The following is a 21,717-nucleotide window of genomic DNA, read 5'->3' as shown; positions in this document are numbered from 1 at the left end:
ATATTCAAGCTTATACTGGTTGTCATTGCAATGGGAAGTTTGAGAGCTGAATTCAAGTAAGGTGTTTTTTTTTCTTAGTGAAACAGTGTAGTAACTTGAAGATTATCCACACGGAGTGATTGCCTAAGAACTATACCACGGACAGTTTAAAAAATGTCCCATTGTCCTTTCTAGAAAACAGGTATTAAGCATTTGCTTGTTCTGGAAGCAGACAATGTACTGTTTGGGCTAGAAAAATCCCTAAATAAATCAGAGCAATTTCTGTCCACAGAGATCATAGCATTTCTAGCTTGAACTTTGAAATTGTTTTTCAATAGGAAGGCACATGCCATTCAGCCAGTAGAAGGGCACACGTAATTCAGCCAAAAGCAAACAGAATAAAGTCCTTGAATGTCCAAGCAGATGACACCAGAAGCTTGACAATTATCATTTTACCACTCTTCTTGAAAAATTACTTTCCTTTTCACAAACCTGCATCCAGCTGTCATTGGAGACTCTCATATTTGTCCAAGTGCCTGCAGTGGTACTTTGGAGAACAGGGGAGTAAGTGTATTTGCAAAAATGGTAAAACACTGTATCATCTCATTCTAGCTGTGTATTTCTTTCTAGCTATATGAGTTTTGCTTAAAACAAGCCAAACCAAAAGAAAAAAAGAAAAGAAAAAAGAAACAACCTTAATTCCTATCTAGACAAGAAGTCATTTATTGCCTGGAGTTTTCACAGTGATTTCTATCTTACACAGTGAGGAGAAAGATGCATGAGGAAAAATGAAGTTTTGAAAAACTAGCAGTAATTTTCATCACAGAAATTGATTAAAGCATTAAGCTGCCTTGTGATGCATTTCCCCTTCAGGACATTCCAGTAATGACTTTACAGGCAGACTTCAGGGGCCCAACTTGTGTTTCTGTCACCAGTATCCCCTTGCAGCACCTAGATCTGCCTGCAGAATACAAGGTGAAAAGAGCCAGTCTTCTGGCAGCCACTAATTACACAGATGTGAGTATAACATAACATTTTTTAATTCAATGCTGCAATTAACTTTCAGGACGTTGAACACATGGCACCAGAAGACAGCAGATTAGAGTTATTAATACAAACTCTGCCACAAAACTTTGATAGGCAAACAGTAACCTTGGGGAAAAGCCATTCCCTCCATGTTCCATGGCAGGCTGTGAGCTTCATTTATGCAGGAAACAAGACTCGTTTAACAGACATATGAACCACCTTCTTTCTCTAGCTTCTTTGTACAGGTCTTTTGCTTGTACTGTGAAATTGCATGATGTTAATCAACAGCATTCAGCACAACACGTGGGCTGAATGTGTTAAGTCTGAGCTAGAAAAAATATGTAGCTGATAAAATGTGAGGCAGGACAGTCTCCGCCTATTATGAGTCATTCTCAACAACTGTTTTAATGAAAATTAAAAACTTGGTGGCTTTGCTTTTTCTTCTCCCCCCCCCCCCCCCGGATTTTCACTTTTAGTTCACACAAAATAAAGTACCATTGTTCAGTTGATCACAGCATTTTAGGGCTAGAGCACTTGGTCTACAGGTTTATTGTTTAAACAGTTTAGGAGTGAAATGTTTTGACTCTTCAAACTCTTCTTTTGGGACCAGGTTGCTAACAGCAGAGGAAACTATCTGCAGATGACTTATTTGTGCAATGCCTCTGTCTTGCATCGTTCTGGTAAATCTAAAGCTGCCTTCTTTGGAAGGTGTTTATTTGAAAACCTTTATCTGTATTTACTTCTTTCCAGGATAATAAAAGTATGAGTATCTGGTTCAATATATTTTAAAATGTGATCTTATGATGCTCTAGGGCTACTTTTAATCTCTAAAATACCAATTTTCATTTTTACCCTACCTGTCACAATTATTATTATTTTTTGTTAATTATCACAGAGTATTTCATATTGGACTGAATCTGTCAAAGTTGCTAACAGCAAACTTAGCCAAAAAAATTCAAAAGTAAGACTGTATCACAAATACTTGCCACACTTTCTACCATCACAAGTACCCCTCATTAGGGTATAATCTTTGGCTGAAGCTATTTGAGCAATCTGAATGAAATATTTCTTTAACTCTGCAGGGAAGCTTGAAAGTGGCTTAAATTCTTAACTGTCTTTAATTCACAGGAAGAAACCACACATTTTAAAAACGTTTATTCACATGCCTCTTTTGAATACACCTGTGGTATATTCAATATACATCTTTTCCCTCATTCCTTCAAAAACATTTAAGCTTTGAGGTAATTTAGGACAAATATAAGAACACTTAAAAAATAAAAGCAAGAGATCAGTAAAAAAATGTAGGCAGGATAAACAGAAAAATATTCAGCCTTCCTTTCACTATGAATAGTTTCAACAGAATGCATTTCAAAAGCAAAATAATCAAGTCATTAAGTCCAAAATTAAGTGTATTTCTGAAGCAAAACTGACTTAAGCAATTATTTCACCTGAGTTTATATTTCAGGGATTGGGCCCACAGAAGCAGAGAAGAAAAAGCATCCAGGGACAGATCCAGATCCTACTACCCCTTACACTAAGTGAGATGAAGAGGGAATTAAAACAAACAAACAAACAAAAAAAAAACAAAACCCTAGACTCAAGCCTCCAAAACCGTATGTTGTCGTGCTGGCTCCACGTGGGAAGATGGTCACTCTACAGCAGCATCTCCATTCACACCTGTCAGCCAGTACTGACGCTGCCAGTATTATCTTGCTGCACAATGGAACCTATACCCAGGAGTACTTTGGGGAATGTTAGCAATGGTGTCCTGTTGTCCCAGAGGGACCTTTCAAGTTTGAGGATTGTATTCCGGAGATGCAAGGCACTTGCTGGGAAGGCCTGAGATGAAAACTGTGAGTTCAGAAGACTGTCCTCTGCCCGTTCAAGAGATAAGAAAGGAAAGGCTAAGCCACACATCCCCTGTCAGATAATCCCAAAGGAACTCTGACTTGTAACGTGGCATTTTCTGATACACATGAAGATTGTTCCCTTAGAAAGCATTATTTTACCCTCTTATTTATAAGCTATATTGGAAGACTGCAATACTTTAAGTAAGATAATTTTACAGTTTTAAAGATAAGCTTTGGAAATAGGCAGCATAGGTTATAGTTCTTCAGGCTGAATGGAAAAAGCTAATCGGAGTCTTCATCATCGAGGTATTCCTCCGCATTACTTAATGTTCGGACCGTACCTGGAAAAAACACAAAGATCTCTTTTAGCTTGGGATAAAAATCAAAGCCTCAAAAAAAATAGATTTGCAATGCTTGCAAATCAGTATCTGAGAAAACTGATTGCTATCATTCAGGGATGCTAGCACTATATGGATGCTGGGGCTGAAGATTTGGATTGCAAAGATAGGGCTAAGCCAGTCACATCTCCTATGTATATGATGTAGTCTGTCCTCAGTGACCCTCAGGAGCCATCTCCTGGCTTGTTAGGAGCTGTACAACAGAGATGGAACTCTCTAGTTGTATTTTCTGTATACATTAACTTCAAATCAAAAAGGAAAGGAGGGCTGCGTTGGCAGAAGAGTCTATGTAATTTTCTTCCAAGTGCTTACATGGCTACCATTCTCCACTTAAAATCGAACACATTCAATCATTGTCTCCTCTTTCCTCACCTAGATTTTTTTCCTAAGCAAGCATTTCTTAGATCTACTTACTTTATGAGTTTATGCTTTTGAAAAAATGATAAGTGGAACACAGGAGTACTGAAGTATATTCCCCAGATGTGCAGCAGTACCCGGAGAACTACATCTATCTTTGGGACTACACAAAGATAAATAAGCAGCAAAGGCTTTCTGTGATAAATAATTATTTTCCAACAGATTTTCAAATATACAGTAATATGTATCGTATATAATGTATATTATTCTGTACTACTGGGAGCAAAGAATCATAAGATCCTAGTCAGTCATAGTTTTGCAATAATATATTTAAATATTATTAGTATCGAGTGTAGACTTATGTAATGCACAGAAATTATAACTATGCTATACTAGACTTGTAGAATAAAAATTAGCAAATTTAAACTGACCTGCAGAATCATTTTGATAAAAGAAATTTAAGAAAGTTTTTTCTCTTTAGTAGGAAAAGCAAAGGAAGGAAAGAAACAAGAAACAGTAGAGCCCTGTGTTCAAGGGGCCATGCTTCAGGAAAGGACAAATCCTATTTTCTCAAAAGCAAAAGCAACACAATCTTTTTGCATTCCTATGGCACAATCTTAATAACTCTCATTTCTTAGAATATACTTCAACAGTCATGTGTACACACATGAATCTGTGTGTAAAATCATAAAACAAAATTGGACATTTAACTTGTGGAAGTTGAATGTAAGTAACCTTCCTTGGAGAAAACAAAATATTTTACAGATGTCTTGTGATATAAGCCATATCTAAATAAGAACAGATCAGAAAATGGGGACAGGAAGATCACTGAAATAGGACTGAACATCTGAAAAAGAAACATATTTTAACTGACAGATACTTGAAATACTGAAATGTATAATCAAGTCATAGAAAAAAAGGAATGAATACAAATGACCAAGAAAATACAGCAAACAAGAAAAGTATACAGACCAGTGGTATCACATCAATTGTAAATGACCAAATTTAAAGAGAAAAACAAGCAAGGAAGCTAATATTGAAACTGCAGTTAAAAAACTAACATCAGCTCTCATATCAAGGCAAACAAGAAAACTGTGTGAGAGTATCAGAGCCTGGCAACAGATGAAGTGAGTAAAGATGAAAAATTAGCTGTGAAACAAAATAATTCAGGAGTGAAGCAAATGCACCAAAAGTAGGTAAAGTTTCTAGAAGTTTCTCAAGTTTCATTTTTCACAAAATGAAACATTAATTATTTGGGACATTAGAACAGAAAATAGTCCCATACCAGGTGTCTAAACCAGACAAGAAAAAAATTAAGTAAGTCGTCCTAACAGGGATTAGATAACATTGGAGAAAAAAAAATATTGAAACAAAGGAAAGTCTGCCCCGGGTTACAACTGCTTTCTTCAGAGCCAAAATTGACAGAAATTGTTTGTCAACATTTTCTAGGAAATCCGGGTATTACCTCTATCAAAAAGCTGATCAGTATTTTTGCTGCAACTGATCATCATCCTTCAAAGCTACTGTCAGATGTTCCATCGTTTAACTCCCACAACTGCGTATTACCCCCAAGTAATTCCTTCTGTTCTCATGTTTTCCATGCTAGACCTTCAACAGTACAGTTGCTAGACTGCATATCCCACTGGTACAAGTTGTCACTGCCTGTATCTTTAAGACATTTCTCATCTTATGTGTAATTCACTTAGGGTTTCCACACAAATTTCAGCCTCCTGAAAGTCACAGGTGATGTTGCTTATGTGACACTGAGCAATTCAGTCTTTGTTCACCTTTTTAAAATGTCCTCTTTATCTCCTAGAAGCCTTTTGTACACAGACATTGTGCTGTTAGGAAAGATGAACACAAGTGGGAGGCAGTGAGACTATTTTGATAAATACCTGAAAGCATTATTTCTTTATTCCTCCACTGAATATCACTTAGAGAGACATAGGAGTAAAAAATTGTAAAAGGAACAAGACAAAAAAAAAGAGGAGTTTCTGCAGATGTTGACTTAGTTTAGAGGAACAGAGAAAACATACCGACACTGCTTCATTCTCACACCCTGTTCCTTGTGGTATACTGTTCCTAAAGGAAGTTTCCATCCTTGCTTTTCTTCTGAATAGCCCTTACTGTTTCCACAAACTCCTTTGCTTCTTGGTAAGTAGGATGTCATTTTGTGTGGAGTCAACCACACTGCATGTGATGAACCACAGGCCTATCACGCCTCTGCTGAACTAACCCCATTCAAATAAACCCTTCCAAACAAAACTCTTAGCCCATCTAGCTCCAGAGCAATTATTACGACTAACAACATGTTGATATTTGGCTGAAATAGTGCATCCTCCAAAGAGGAAAAAATTATCAGAAGAACAAAATTATAAATACCTGCACTCTGTTTCTTCTTAAGCAGTGAAGCACAAGCTGCGTTGGTTGCCATGTCTAAAGCCAGTTTCTTCTCATTGTTCTTCAGATCTGTTCTTGCCCCTTTATAACAGAAAATTTCCATTATGAATCACTGTCCCAGGTATGCCCTGAGCAATGGTATTAAGTAAGACATGAGTTTCAGTAGCATGGGTAAAACAGCTCAGAATAATGGACAAGGAGATCTCATCTGTGGACTGATCTGAAGCAGACTAAAAGGTACGGACGGGCTTCCAAAAGCTACAGCTGGCTGGGGAAATTGCTGGCTACTCTCCCTTTCCAAGAAGGAAATGGAATTGCTGTTCTGGGGTTAAGTGCCTAATTTTGTCCACATAGCAGGATGAAATTTAATTTAAGCATGTGAGGTGTCTACTTTCCAAACAGCTGCCAGAATTTTTTTGTAAGGCTTATAAAGTCATGGCAGGTAAGCTGGCTAGAGATTGTAACTGGGTTACAGGAAAAGAATTTAAATATACACATTAATAAAAATTCAGGAAGCTCGTCTGCCACACAGATTGTTGAAATCTTGGTGAAGATCTTTACCCTTTGCCAGCAGCATCTCTACAATATCTGCATAACCTTTCCATGCAGCAGCATGCAAAGCTGTGTCTCCCAATTTGTTCTGTGGAGTTAGAGGGAAAAGCAACAGGATTAAAACACAGCAAAAAAACCTTTCAGCCTGTACCGAGGACAAATAAAATCACATCTATAGTGTAAGGGTCCTACCTGTTGGTTTAACTCTAGGTTTGCTTGGGTAAACAGAACATCCACTATATCTGCAGAGAACAGGAAAAAAAAAAGTTTAGTGGAAACAAAATGGTCTTATTTACATTCACAGTACAGGTGTTAGTAAGATTCAAGGAAAAAGAGATCCAATTAGCTAATGAAAATTTCTAACAGCCAGAACATGTTCAGGAATCAATCATCAGTCAGTCACTACAACAAAATATGCAACACTTTTTTTGGTCTGTCCTTCTTCCCTCTCCGCTTCTAACAGTTACAGTGATTAGAAAGCCCGCTTCAACAGCAACAACAAAACACATAGCATTTGATGGATCTGAACCTCCCTTATAGTTTTAACTTCTCTTAAGAATATATATATATCTATACAAAAAATCCTTGCTTTATTATTTAGCAATCTGTCTAACAAGCCAATCAAGAAAATCAGAGGACAGTTATTTCCAATGAATTTGCTCATACCTTTGTGGCCTCCATGGCATGCCCAGTACAGGGCTGTGTTTCCAGCTTTGTCTAAGCCATTGACCCCAACTCGGTTATCCAAACATTCTCTCAACCAGCTTAGATTGCCTGAAAAACAAATTCTGTTTTACTGATTTTTTTTTTTCTTTTAAAAGCTAACAGAAACATTACTTAGTTTTTTCTGAAAACTGCCAGTCTTACCATGAACATACGAGGAGAAAAAGTTATTATCAGAAACAACTATAATTTGTAAAACATCCTGTCCAACTCATTGCAAACATCTCTTCCTCCGTTCTCAGGAGACCTTCAGGTCCCTATAAAGCTAAATGGAAGACAACAACTGTTTCTGCTGTGTATACAATCATGTCACATAGAGTGGCAATTTTACCAGGCTGTAAAACAGCTTCTGAAAGCTGCAGAACTTCAACAGATAACTATCTTGCCAGTTCAAGATATCAGATAAACAAAACAGACAGGATAACTTCATTCTAAATACATTATTTTAGCACAAAACAAACAGTCTTTTAACATTACACAACTAAAATCCAAATCACACTTACCTCGCTTGGCAGCTTCATGCAATGGATTATCAATAGATTCAGCTTGTTCGGCCACTGAAATGAAACAGACAGTACATTCTAACTACATCTGAAAGTGAAGAGATACTTGATTTCTGTACAGAAATAAAACTTGCTATTTGTTCTGCAAGAGACAGTAATACATATTTGATTCACGTCTGAAAGGGGACTTGTGACTGGTGGAGTAGTCAGATACGCTTCAATTTCCTATATATAGGAAAGCAATTCAGAAAAGAGCTTGTAAAAACTTCAAAGCACAGCATTAAATTGATCAGAGGTTGCAAGGCATTAGGTATCTGGTAATATTTTATCTCACTTGTTACTTGCCATTCCACAATTGTAATGTTCTTAAGTAACTGCATGCGACTAGGTTTTCAACCTACAGCTTGCCATTATAAGTGAATTATTTCCAAGGGGTCTCTGAAAGATAGCTAAGAAAACCCACTGTCAACAGGCTTACAACTTATTTTACAGAGGTTTTTATTTTCCCTGGAAAACTTACAGGAGAGCTGCAAATCATAACTGCTGAAGCAATGAATATAGCAGTGACCAGACTGAAGTTCAGGCTTATGTAGATCTTTGCTTCATCTCACAAGCTTTAGGTTTTACTCGAGAAGAGAAGCCAACAGTTCCTGGTCACTGTGCTGTTGCAACAGAGAAAAGAAACTGAACAGCACTGTGGAACAGCTGAAAGTGCGGCTGTGATTTGGCAACTCCTTTTTTTAGTAGTTTTTAGGTGAAAAAGCTTGTGACTACTATACGTACAGACAAGTACAATCTGAGACTAGTAGGCTCTCTATGTTCTTGCTCTACAGCTCGTTATCCTAGGCAGGGAGACTATAAGAGTATGTTTCTCAGATCAAACTGCTACTACAATCAGATGCAATGCAGAAATATAACATATTTCAATTATCAGAAACAGAAGTCTCAAGACTGTCATAACCTCGCTACACCATTTCTTACTTTGGTGTATATTCCTCCCATAATGACTTGTAATTTCAACATTTCATGTTTCTCTAACTGTGAATAAAATAAAAATATAACTGCTAGATTCCAGTATTTCATGTTCCAAAAGTTTGTGCCAGCAGTGAGCAGAATCCTAAAGCAGAGCGGGAGAAGCTGGTCCCACAGCGGATAGCCATCACACAGGCAGAATGCCCTAGTGATATTTAGTAGATATTTAGTAGTGCTTGTAATGCACGGCAGAAAGCATTAACTTTCATAAAGCATAACACTCTCTTAGAAACCTAAAAATAATTTTGTCCTTATAAAACTGTCAGAAGTTCAGTAATCAGTACTTTCAATGCAGATAACACTTGATTCGGGCTTCGTCAGCTTTTCCATTCAGTCTTTTCAGACATGTTCCTTCAAGCCCAGCAAGTGGAGTACAAGACCCCACCAGAGCCTCAGCAGTTTCATGTCTGTCTCCACCTTCCTCAAAAAGGTTGCAGAAGAACACGAGGAGATATCACTGTTTCAGTAGTTAAGACTAAACCTAGGCAGACCTAACTGTGATGACCAGTGGAAGCAAACTTATGAAGATTTTGTACTCTTTGTCTAAATTGGAAAACATGTTCCTAGCACTCTTCACTCGTAGGTTCTGCATAGGTTTCTGTTCTGCTTACACATTAAATTTTGCAAATGCATGCACACAGACACATCCCTCTGGCCTAAAATCAGAGCGGTTTAGATTGGAAGGGTCCTCTGAAGGTCATCTAGTCCCATGCCCCTACTCAGGTAAAGCCACCCGGAGCAGGCTGCCCAGGACCACGTCCGGACAGCTTTTGAAGACTGCCAAGGAAGAAGACCACACCACTTCTTCACAGGAGAGGTGCTCCAGTAACTCCATGCCTCTCTTGTACAGGGGAGCCGAGAACTACACACAGCACTCCAGATACAGGCTCACCAATGCTGATGAAAGCTAAATGCTGCTCAGATAATTTTTGCAGTGAAACACTGGAAGCAAATTTTCCAAATTGATAACTGCTGATTTTATATTAAATACAGCACGCTTCAATGTCTAAAAGAAATTTGAGTGCAGGTAAGCACCTTTAAACTATTCTTGTATATAACAGCAATCATCTCTGGCAGGAATAGAGCCAGTCTAGAAGTCACAAAGTTTTTCTGCAAGTGAAATTGTACACTATGGTCTCAATAACTGCACTGTAGTCTTCTACTCATATAATTCTACTAAGTACAGGTCAGGGTGGGGAACCATATAGCATTGCTACCATGTCTCCTGGTGAAGAAGGGACAACACAGAGCAACCACACAGTTACCAAAATACTAACAGTTCTGATGCAACCTGTCACGTGACACTGCTACTCTGCCTACACTTCCTGGGTGGACTCAGAAGAATTGTGCTGTGATTACAGTACTCATGGCTTTTCAAAATGATTTTAGTTGAATGTGAAAAAGCAATTTCTATTCTGTCGAAACAGGTATGTTTAATGTTGGTGCAATCAAGAAAACATTTTCTTCTGTAGCTGAATAGGTTTGTTAAAAACCAACAAATGTCAAACAAAACAGCCTTATTTCTTCTGCAGGGGAAAAAAAAAAGACAAAAAAGCAACAAAGGATATCTACAGAATTGCTCATCTGCTTTAGACTCCTGTCCACATACAGTATTTATTTAACATTCCAAATATTGATAATTTATCTCTGTAAGAAGCCACCCAGAAGCTCTGACAGCTTCTCAAGCTCCAAATTATGAAAGGATTTGCGTCCATCATTAGATTTACTAAAAAAAGAACCAAAAACCAAACAAACAACAACAACAACTTAAAAAACAACACCTCAAACCAAAACTAATATACGAACAGAAAGAATACAGCTAAGACACTGCTAATAAGATCTTAAAGGTTGGAATACATTCACTAAGGTTATAGAAAATGTAAGCCTATGAGTTGTGTGTACTCTGTAGAATCCTCCTTTATATCCATGCGTTCTTCCTGTCAAAACTAAGAACACCTCCTGCTGTTACATGCACACTTAGAAACAAATACTTGGCAAACTCACGGCATGTATACTGCTGATGAATAGTGGTAAGTGATATTGCAGAAGTATTCCAAAATACCCTGGTAGAGTACTGTTAAATGCCAATATTGTTAACAGTGTCTGAAAGTAAGTGTATCAGTAATTTTAATTTGGCCGTTTCCTTTGACTGTAAATGATCTTACTAAATGAAAATATTCTAGACATTACCATAGTTGCTTGGAATTAGTCCAGTTCTTCCTTTGCAAGTTCCTTTCCACCAGTTTGTATCACTCTGGAGAGAAAGGAGAAAAGAGATTAGGAGGCATATAATGCATCTCAGAAGTATATGGTCTGTATGGGATGTGTCAGACTTACCATATCTGAGATGTAAATGATATCTCCTTCTTCAAAGTACAGTTCATCTGGCTTAAAAAAATAATTAAAATAAAAGTAAGGGTAAACAAAAATCTGGGTGTGTGTAATTAAGTAAAATAAATACCTGTAAAAAGCAGAGTCTATTCAGCGTTTCTTTCAAAATGACAATAGTTCTAATTCTGTAGATACTAGACAACTGCCTGACAGTCTGATACTGCAGTTTGACTTGCCTGCAGCTAACTTTTTGGATCTGTCATCTTCCTGACTGCTACGGAAAGACTTTGGTCTTTCCAACTGAACACTGTGCAACAAAAGCAGTGAAATATATCTTGTGTTAACTTCTTCCCCTTTCTTGGCTGGTCCCAGTTCATCAACTCTCTCAGTTCTCAATTATCCTTGTTGCCTTTGGAAGAAAAGAAAAGTCATATTTAAGAACCAGTATCCATCAACACACTATTTCAATGAAAAGTAGTACAGCAAGTCTGATAGTCCAACCCTAGCAGAACTAAAGAAACGTTATTATAGAGAAGTTTTAAAATAAGCCCCTCCAAATCCTAAAATATGGGTATACTTACCGTTCTGGGTTCAAATGTATATAGGGCTCTGAACACTTTAACCTGCCCTAAAAAAATAATAAAAAAAAATATCAATACCATGCTTTCTAAACACTGCGTACACATACAGCCCCCAAATCCAAGTAAATTCATTTCCTTAACCCTTAAAACTGCTTGCTGAATGAGTTTGTGGTATGAATTTAACAATGAAAGTGATGATGAAAATACTGAACTCAGCAGCATGATTCTGAAGGAAATGGGTCTACTGACCAGTCCTACACATCTTACCGTCTTCATGGCTAACCATGTAAATCAGCTTAAGTATTGCCACTGATTTCTGAGATAAAGTGTAGTTCCAGTCATTTACTCACCCATGCACTCATATATTTGTATTTTTTTAATAATGTCAAATTCTACAGAATTAAGGAAGGAATAAAGAAACAAAGCAATGACTGATGTCTGTCCTATGCTCCCATACTTGCAGTCATTATTAATCAGAAAAATAACACAATGGCACAGAAATCATTGCAGGACTTGAAGAAAAATGATACCTAGTCAGCGAGCCCTATTTATGTAATGTACAACTTATAAGGCATTCTGCTTACATGCTTAAAATAACCTATAGTGTTTGCAATTCCACTGAGTAAGCAATGTTTATTTTAATAGGGCAGTTTTAAGAGACTCTTAGCAGCATCCAGGCCCAGAAAACGTAACTTTAGTACAGAGAGGCAGAAATTTAACTGCATTAACTGCAAAAGAAGCATCCCTATAAACATTTAAAAATATTCAATCTAGGTGCATTCTGAGCACACAAAGCAGAAGGTATAAGATGGGTTCAGGAGAAGAAACATGTACATTCCATAACTTTATTAACTGGACTGCTGAAATCTACTGAACTTGATGGAGAAATATACAAACTGTTTTGTTTACTTTTAAATATCACAATTATGTAAGTAAGCCACACTGTACTGCAGTTTCACATGTTGTACAGACTAACTTATAATCAAAGCAGTTCTTTGGTTTATTTAGACAATGTACTACTTAGAAAAGGCTATTTTATGTGTTCTGTCACTGATGAATGTACTGCCCAAGATTCACACTGTACAACAAAGTGTGGTTACACAGACTCTTGCATAGTATGTTAAGGCGTAAATTATGTGGAGAGAATTGAGCAACAAAAGAGTAAGTTTCCCTATCTCTTAAGAATAAGCCCTTATCCTTCTCTAAAGAAGAAGAGGCAAAAAATGTCTTGAGATACTTTCTTGTTAGAGGTACTCTTTCTTACCCCAGCATCTAATAGCCTACTGACAGGAGTTTTAGAGTTTAAGCATTTTACAGAGTTAACTTAAGGGCTCAGTCTAAATATATATATGCTGACAGGCTTGAGAAAGAGGGATGGTACTCAACTGTATAAGCTGCCATATTGATCAGTCTGCCATTTTGATCCATATCCCAAAGTCCTGGAGTAGCTCTTGAAAGACATCTTCAAATAGAATCACAGAATATCCCGAGTTGGAAGGGACCCATAAGGATCATCAAGTCCAACTCCTGGCACCGCACAGGTCTGCCCAAAAGTGCACAGTCCAATCTCTTCTTAAATTCAGACAGGCTTGGTGCAGTGACTACTTCACTGGGGAGCCTGTTCCAGTGTGCAACCACCCTCTCGGTGAAGAACCTCTTCCTGATGTCCAGCCTAAACTTCCCCTGCCTCAGCTTAACACTGTTCCCGCGGGTCCTGTCACTGGTGATAACGGAGAATAGGTCACCTGCCTCTCCACTCCCCCTCGAGAGGAAGCTGTAGACTGCGATGAGGTCCCCCCTCAGCCTCCTCTTCTCCAGGCTGAACAGGCCCAGTGACCTCAGCCGCTCCTCATGTGTCTTCCCCTCTAGGCCCTTCACCATCTTCGTCGCCCTCCTCTGGACACTCTCCAGCAGTTTCATGTCCTTTTTTGCACTGTGGTGCCCAGAACTGCGCACAGTACTTGAGATGAGGCCGCACCAGTGCAGAGTAGAGCGGGACAATCACTTCCTGCGACCGATTAGCAATGCCTCTAGATGCTCTCAGGCAAGAGCCATGGCACAGTCTATGTTTATATAGGGACATCTATCAATGTGTAACTGCTAAGCGAAATATTTCTCTAGTCCTCTCTCTCAAGCTTTTTTTGTGGCTAAGTATATGTAATGATATATCCATAAAATTGAACTGTTAACTTTCTTAATTACCAAATGCATGCAGACACTGAAAATACTATTTTTCTTCCAGTCTATAGCTATATCCCATGCTTCTCCCAGATCTTTATTTTTTTTTGAGTAATACCATTGGAATTCTCTCTCACACAGCAGCCATTACTTAGACATAAAGGGTTCAACACTTTACAGAGCCACGCTCCAGAAACTAAATACCTGTACTGAGGCAGCAGCTAAAAAGAATGAAACCTCTTCTCTGTTCATTACATGTATTGAAATGATGAAGAAAAACAACCAAACAATAACGTGTCATAGACACAAGAGTTTCAGAATGAAGTGTCCAAACTGTGGCTAGTAGTCAATAATTAAAAAAAAAAAAAAAACATATGGAGAAAGAACGAGATGACAAACCAGGATGGGTGACATAAAGGGGTGGGTGATACAGAGTACTACTGTTCCTTATCCCAGACTTTCTTCCACAGATGACAGTAAAATGCACAGAAGGACTGCACACTACATACTTTGATGACTTTAACCATCACCCACTACTTTTCAAGGTTCTACTTAAGTAAAAGGAGAAACTGGAGACCAAAAAGGAAGAATAACAAATAATAAAGCAGAAATGATAAGTTGGCAGAAGACAGGGAAAAGCAAGAAATATAGATCTTTGTACAGTATGCATTTCCAGTAATAGTGCACTACACACGTACCCACAGTTTAACAGTTTTCTAAAACTGGAGAAGAACAATGGAAATACTCAATCTGATAAAAGCACTGTTGAAAAGTTTTTTAAACTAAAGGCAATTTGCTTTCTGTGTATGTTTTATTCTATACAACAGAAATACAGAGTTACTTCCCCAAATGTTAACTCACGGCTTCACAGTACAGCACGTTCTAGAACATTTCCCTCTGATGAAGTACAGATCTGCATCTACAAAACAGTAAGTCTGGTAAACTTTAGTTTTACAGTACTTCATACAGAGTTAAACACTACTTATTGCTGGCATTCTCAAATTATCTTTTAAGTTTTTCTTGATAAACAGACATTAAGCCTGTTTACATTGCTGCATTTAAGAGCAAAGAATAATATGATTTTAGCACTTCACAGTCTGGGAGATTTAAAATAACAAAATATAGGGACTCAAGGGGCATATTAAATTAGTACCCCTGTTCTGGAAATACCAATAACCTGTTTTTTACTAGGCACACGAGTAGCCACAATCACTTGAATACAAGTACTTTTATCTAGCAATGCACATCCCCAGGCTTGCGTACAAAATTACATCTTTCCCTGGCTGGTGTCCTCTGGAATAAGCACAAAATTAGAACATGCCGGAGGACCTGCTGTGCTCCTCTTTACAACCTGCTGTGCTCCTCTTTACTACCCTCCTTTCACCACTAACCACTTTGTAAGATTCCTGTAGGATGGAGATATAAGTTATTAGCACTGATGTGAATTTGCCGGTCAACTGGCTGCACCTCCTAAACAGGTATTTCTAGAACAAAATAACCAAAATACAAAAGACACGTGTAATTTTTTATTTTTTTGAGGTTTCAAGGTGTCAGGCAAACATTAACAACTTCGTTATCAGCAAAACTAACAAAGGCAGTATCACTTCTAAAAATAAAAAAAAATAGAAGCACAGTGCAGAGATATGTCCCACAGTAACTGCAGGGACAAATCTGAACAGTCCTTTTCAGTTCCGTACTTCAGCCACAAGTCTGCCTTTTCCCTTTTCACAGGATTTTTATTAAACATCTGCAATACAACTATCTGACAAAAAAGGATAATTTATTACACATACTACACAGTCAAGTGAACTCAGCATACAAAACACCCATGTCACAATTTACCAAACCCTCACCCAGCAGCAGGACAAGGTGAGTCAACCTAAATTCCTCTGAATTCTTTCTGATAATTTCTCCTACAGAATGCTTTTATCAAGAAAGGAAACACGCAACTCAGACTCCTCTTAACAGTTTAGTAAGAAATAACACTCATGAAAGTAAAGAAACTGTGGTACTAAACAGTAACAACAGTTTAAAAAGGCAGCTTCTAACATATACTGAACTACACAAGACCTCTATCGGGTTTTCCAATGCAAAGTTTAAAAAAAAAATTTTTTTCAAAAGACCAGAAACTTTGTTTCCTAACAATTTTGATTTTAATAGCAGTGTCATTAATAAAAGGTTGTTTTCAAAGAAGCGCTGTGTTCTTGCAACAAATTTAGTTGCAACAGATTTAGTTTCTCTCAGTAATGCTCCCCCCCCACTTCCCTTCTGTTCTTTTACCCCAGCTTCTGAATGCCGTCATAGACACCAGCATTAAAATTCCACTCAACTTGCACCTAAAGCATTTTCTGCTTTCCTCTTATTTGCTTTCACCTGTGAAAGAAAGAAAAGATTCTTGCATGGCATTACTTATTTAGCCATCTGAGTGAGGCCAAACTTCTAGCACCAAAGGGGAGGGAAAACAACTTCATTAGTCATTTTGTATTGCTTTTTCAGCAAACACAAACAAACAAAACTACCAATAACAAAAAACACACAATACAACAGCTTCCTGAATGTGAGAGCCATTTATTTTAGTTAAAATAATCATGATTATAAGCCAATCAAGGCTTGGCTCCAGTGAACCAATACAGGTCTTTTGCTAGAATTTTACATCCCGGTTCTCCTGCCAGAGACAGACACAATCAAATTTCACTGACTGATCCAAACAACTTTTCACAAATCAGATATTGGTTACAATGGAGCATCTTTTCATCGACTACATTTAGAGTGAGTAGCACTAGACTACCATAAAAATCAGAGTAATTAACTTTCTTTAGATAAAGACTCCCTGGGTATCACAATGCCCTGTCAGTGCCTGTAACAGAGGGAATGGAATACCCTCTGCACTACGGACTATAGTCTTCTACACACAAATTAGAAAACTTCAAGTCCATCAACTTCCGTAAGAGTTCAAGCTAATTCTTGGCTAACTGTCACCAGCCATTAGCCGGCGACCATCCTCCCCCTTGACCATCCTCCAAGGCTGCACAGACATAGCTGAGAATCAGGGAGAGTCTAGTAGCAATTTGATTGAAATCAACTGATTTCAATCCCCACCTGTAACAAATTGACCAAAAAGAGAAAGTATGAATAAGCTCTGGGGCGGGGGGAAAAAGGGCAGGTTCAAGGGCCTATGTAAATCTCAGAGTCTCCTCCCAGAACACAAATTGTGCATTTTGATACACATTCAGATGATTTTCTCTGAAGCATGAGAAATATCTTCTGCCTCACAGACTGCACGCTGTCAAAACCAGTGTGTGCTTTCTCAGTGTTGGTTTAAGACCCTACAAAGGAATTACACAACCTGGCAACAGCAGCAATTGGAAGCCACAATGCTTTTTGTCGAGAGCTGGCATTATGGGAAAACTACAGATCAGGATCATTTGTGATATGCTTGCACTTTGCTTTAACAAGGAAAGAAATGCTTGTGTTATGACAATGCATGTGTCTTTGGAAACATGCTGTTTTCTTAGAAGGACATTAAGGGCAGATGGAAACTTTCTTCCCCTGACTTTTCAGGAACAGGAAAATAAGGTGCTGTTACACTCAGACGGTCAAGGAGGATTAAAGAGTGGGAATATGTTTTACAGAACTGCTGCTTGAAACCTGGCATTTTGCTCAAAGATTTTTGCATAGAGGCACAATGGAGTACAATACAGCATTTAAGGACCACCTTAAGACAGACAAAAAAGTAGGGGTACCAATATTTAGATAGCTATCTTCCACTTTTAAATAGCACTCTGTTAGAAAGGAGAAGTGAACAAGGGCACACAAATAGGAGAGGAGGGGGAAGGGGGGGCATTAAACCAGCAAAAAAGACAGGGACGCTGTTTAGGGATACACAGAAAAGAATCCAAAGGGCAGACTGGTACCAGCATAGATGACAAACTGGGGTAGCCCAGCAACAGTCATTGACTGCACCCATCAATAATTGGAGCAGAAAGAACAAACAGCATTTGTTTACAGAAAATTAGAATTAAGAATATTCTCAGTGAAGATATATGTGGACATATTCACTTTGTGTTTGATGCATACAATTTCACAGATTAATTTTGACCAGCACAGTTTGATGCTTGAATCTTCCTCTTCTTAGCAGTTTAATTTTTGCATATACAGAGAATGCCTTCGCTTGCAGGAAGCCTGTTTGTAGCCCCACCAAGCTGCTTGCCGTAAATGGAGGGTCTGGGGTCAGAAATGAAGATTTAGCATTCATGTTGGCGCTGTTTAATAGTTCTGCTGATGTTCGCCCCACAGCCTCCCACCTTCAAGCTCGAGGCTATGGCACAGCTCCCCACACTCACATGCCCACCTCTCCCTAGCTGACAGAAACCTTTCTGTGACTACAAAAGGGATCAGTTTGAAACAACTGGCTGCCGAGACCTTAGCGTACCACTCAGGGTATATTTTCTGCTCCTGTGACTCCTGTAACTGCCACAGCTCCTACTTCATCTCAGTAACATGAAAAGTACTTGATTGTGGTTCAAACTAAATATTTATATTCAGAATTCTATTTTTAACTGTGAAAGCTACTAGTGGCTGCAAAGGCAACAGACCTACTTTAAAGGCAGTGAGCCGTTCTGTTACATATGTTTCCTTCTGCCTCCCTTCCTCTCAATTGGAATCATTTTAAATTGTAATTTCCTTGGGACAAAGACCTGTCTTTCTCTGTAAAATGTAAGTATTACGTGGACTCTATGCCAGGATCAACAAATCTTACCTTAACTGGAGAATAAGAAAGTAAGAAAGGTTTCTTTAAAATATTAATATAACATTTTCAGGTCCCGAAAAGCTGTTGCTGCACAAAGTGTAAGGCTCTAGTCCAAAAAGTGTAATCACAGAACACTGTTTAAGGAAAAAAACTAGCAGAAGTGAATACATCTTGTCAGGTTCAAAGGATTTATTAAGTTAATTCTGTTTACAAAAGTTACATCAGACACAGAATGTTTAAGAGGTTAATGAACTCTAAAAAGAATAATGTAGTTTGAGACATCAATAGAGCTTTTGAAAGATGGAGCAGAAACCCTACCCTTGCGTAGTGCTGACCTAGAAGAAAGCTTCAACTATTCTCAGCTCCCACTCCACTCTTTTGTATCTCCAGTGGCAAGTCTAAATAGAAAAACAGGCCTGAAAACAAGAATGGTACAAAAAGCCTCAGCAGAAAAGCAAAGTGAGGAGATAGCTTTTTTGAAAGCTAGATGTTTTAAAGGAAAAAGTCGCAAAACAATAAAAATTAGAAGCTTCCTAAAGCCACTAAAAACAACCACAGCCCCTTACTCAAAGGTTAAACACAGTCACCAAAATACTAGCTCATGAGCTGACAAATGTATCAGACAACTGACTAAAATCTATTGATGACAAAGCCCCTCTTCACAGAGAAATCCAACGCAATGTTCATGCAGCAGGATTATTAGAAGCGAAGAGTATTTTATCAGATAAAAATCTCTCATGTACAGAAAAAAAACACATTTAATGCTGTAATTAGTATTCTTCCCTTAGCACGTCCTGTTTTGCACATTTTCAAAGCACTGTCTGGCCTTCCAGCTGTAATCTCCAACAGCCCTGTGATGAACACTCTCACTGTTTTAGAAATGAGTATTTCACTACATGTACTTCTCTACCACTGGCTGCATCTCCTTCCATCTCTGTCTAGTTTGCAGTGTTTTTTTTTTTGTTTTTTTTTTTTTTTTAAACATTTCTTAGAGGACCGCAGCAGCCGAAGTCTTGTTTTCTATCTGTCTTGAATCGTAGCCATTCAGTGGCAAGGCAAGCAGGCTTGCTGTCCTCCGAGACAAGCTACAGACCAGGTTACAGTCTGGATACCTAATAATAATGAAGAAAAATTAACACAGCCTGATCAAATACACTGACATTCCACCATCTGCAGCCTAGAAGTTGGGAACAGATGTATCAGTTTGTAGCAAAAGCTACAGGAATTGTTTCAGGACATGCAGACCCTATATTTATGTCTTTAAGTTGCTACATTTTAATGCCTTTTACCCCAAGAGATCCAATGACAGTATTAAAAATGTAACTGGTATTATACACAGAGCAAACCCAGATATACAAAATATTTTGGAGTAAACTAGAAGACAGTCTCTTCCTGCCTTGGAATTAAATTAACACAATAGCTTCTGTAAGACTTTCTCTTTTCAAAAAGAAGACATTTTTCAAAAAGACTTTCATTAATCGACGCTGAGAACGACTACTAAGAAAGTCTTATTCTCTTCCTCTTTCTTCTTCTGCCATTTATTTCTACCCATTTCCTTTTGCTGTGTCAAGCAATCATGTGGTAAACCAGATCAGCAAGTTCATTATAATGTAAGAATAACCTAACAAAAAAGTGTTCTGTAGTGTTGGAGCACCAATCCAGCTTGCCCTGTCACTAAACAGAATGGAAAAGGGATGTTGGAGGTGCAGAGAACCTCTCCTTTTGATGGCAGCCTGCATTTTATCAGATCAATCTTACCACAAAACTGCATCCCAGCAAACTCGTGAAGAATGCCCAACATTAGACATAAAACACCAGAGTTAGTGTTGTAGCTCTGGGAGGTTAAATAGTTTATTTCCTTAAATTCCTTAAGAATCTTAACTTTAACCCATCTTTCTGCAAATTGACAAACTGAGTTACCCACTCTAGATGATTTTTTTCTTTGTACATATCTGGCTGTTAAAATAACACCACACCCTTTCAGAAGCCCACAGATTTCCTCATACAGGTTTTCAATGGCAGACCACAAGGGCCATACTTCTATTACTGCCTTATTTTCCCTATGGGTAAGTTCAGTTTTGAAAGATGCTTAGCAGATTAAAGGGCAGAGGAAATTCTTCCGAGGGTGGAACTCCGCATTCAGAGAGCTTTAACAGATTTTGCTTCTGCAGGTAGGTACGTAACAATGGATTAAGAGTTCTAAACCAGTTCTGCACTTCCTTTAAACAAATTCAAAACTTACGAGTTGTTAAAATATTTGGTCAGGTTGAGCACTGAGGTATTTTTGGAAAGCACTAAGATGTATTAAGAAGAAAGGTAAACCTAATGGCTTGAATTTTGGCAGACGAATGTACGTTGACCTACAGGAAGATATCTTTACCCTGAGGTTTAAAACTACGCCACTTCTAATAACTTTTTCAACACGTTTTTAGGAAAAAAAAAATATGTATTTTTTGTGAGGTTGTGGAAACCAACTCTTCACGAAAGGCGCCTGAAAGGGGCTCGGGACAAGAACTCCGCCTCAGCGCGCTGGCAGGGTGTAAGGGCGGGCGGCAGGGCGCCGGAGGCTCCCCGGAAGGCTGCTCCCCTGCCTCGGCCGCGGGGCGAGCCCCGCACCGCCTCCGCCACGGCTTCCCGGCCAGCGGGGGCCTGACGGGGCCTTCTCGAAGCTTCCCCGGCGCGGCCACGCCGCCACCCCCGCGGCGCCCAGCCGAGGAAGAGGAAGGCAGCGGGCGGGCGGCACGGCCCCGCGCCCCCTCGGCGGGGCTCTGTCAGCCGGCACCCGGCTGCTCTGCGGGGCGGCGGGCGGGCCGCCGGGACCCTCGCTGCTTACCTGGCTTGGCCGGTTTCGGCGGCGGCGGCTTGGACATGGCTGCGGCCGGCGGGGCGAGCCCTGTCCGGGCTCCCGGCGGCGGCGGGGACGAGGAAGGGGAGAACGGGGAACAGAAGGAGGAAGGAGGGAGGGAGGCGCAGAGGTAGGGATGGGCGTGTGCAGCCACGGTGCCGTGCGCAGCGCCCCCTAGCGGCGGCCGCGTGGTGCCGTGCGCAGCCAACCCC

The 21,717-nt window shown here is 39.1% G+C and overlaps 1 protein-coding gene across 1 annotated transcript; it reads right to left on the bottom strand.

Moving 5' to 3' along the window:
- Nucleotides 1-2,143: 2,143 nt before the first annotated feature.
- OSTF1 (osteoclast stimulating factor 1) lies at nucleotides 2,144-21,686 on the bottom strand. Its single transcript, XM_083817077.1, has 10 exons — nucleotides 21,494-21,686; nucleotides 11,733-11,779; nucleotides 11,158-11,208; nucleotides 11,011-11,074; nucleotides 7,789-7,842; nucleotides 7,229-7,336; nucleotides 6,755-6,804; nucleotides 6,572-6,650; nucleotides 5,993-6,091; nucleotides 2,144-3,196 (listed from the first exon to the last, which is right to left on the bottom strand). Exons 1-10 carry the CDS (start codon nucleotides 21,528-21,530, stop codon nucleotides 3,138-3,140), a joined length of 648 nt encoding a protein of 215 aa, XP_083673203.1. The 5' UTR covers nucleotides 21,531-21,686; the 3' UTR covers nucleotides 2,144-3,137.
- Nucleotides 21,687-21,717: the final 31 nt, after the last annotated feature.

Source organism: Anser anser (assembly GCF_964211835.1).
Source record: "Anser anser genome assembly, chromosome: Z".
Taxonomy (NCBI): Eukaryota; Metazoa; Chordata; class Aves; order Anseriformes; family Anatidae; genus Anser; species Anser anser.
The sequence above is the reverse complement of the archived record's forward strand: the minus strand, read 5'-3'. Positions and strand labels throughout refer to the sequence as shown.

Bases quoted from the DNA above. Each gene is read 5' to 3' on its own strand.
- OSTF1 (XM_083817077.1), bottom strand. From the start codon at position 21,530: ATGTCCAAGCCGCCGCCGCCGAAACCGGCCAAGCCAG. The intron at 7,843-11,010 runs GTAATGTCTAGA...GTTTCATTTCAG, and splicing joins ACTAATTCCAAGCAACTATG to TGGCCGAACAAGCTGAATCT. The intron at 7,337-7,788 runs GTAAGTGTGATT...TTTGTTTTTCAG, and splicing joins GCATGAAGCTGCCAAGCGAG to GCAATCTAAGCTGGTTGAGA.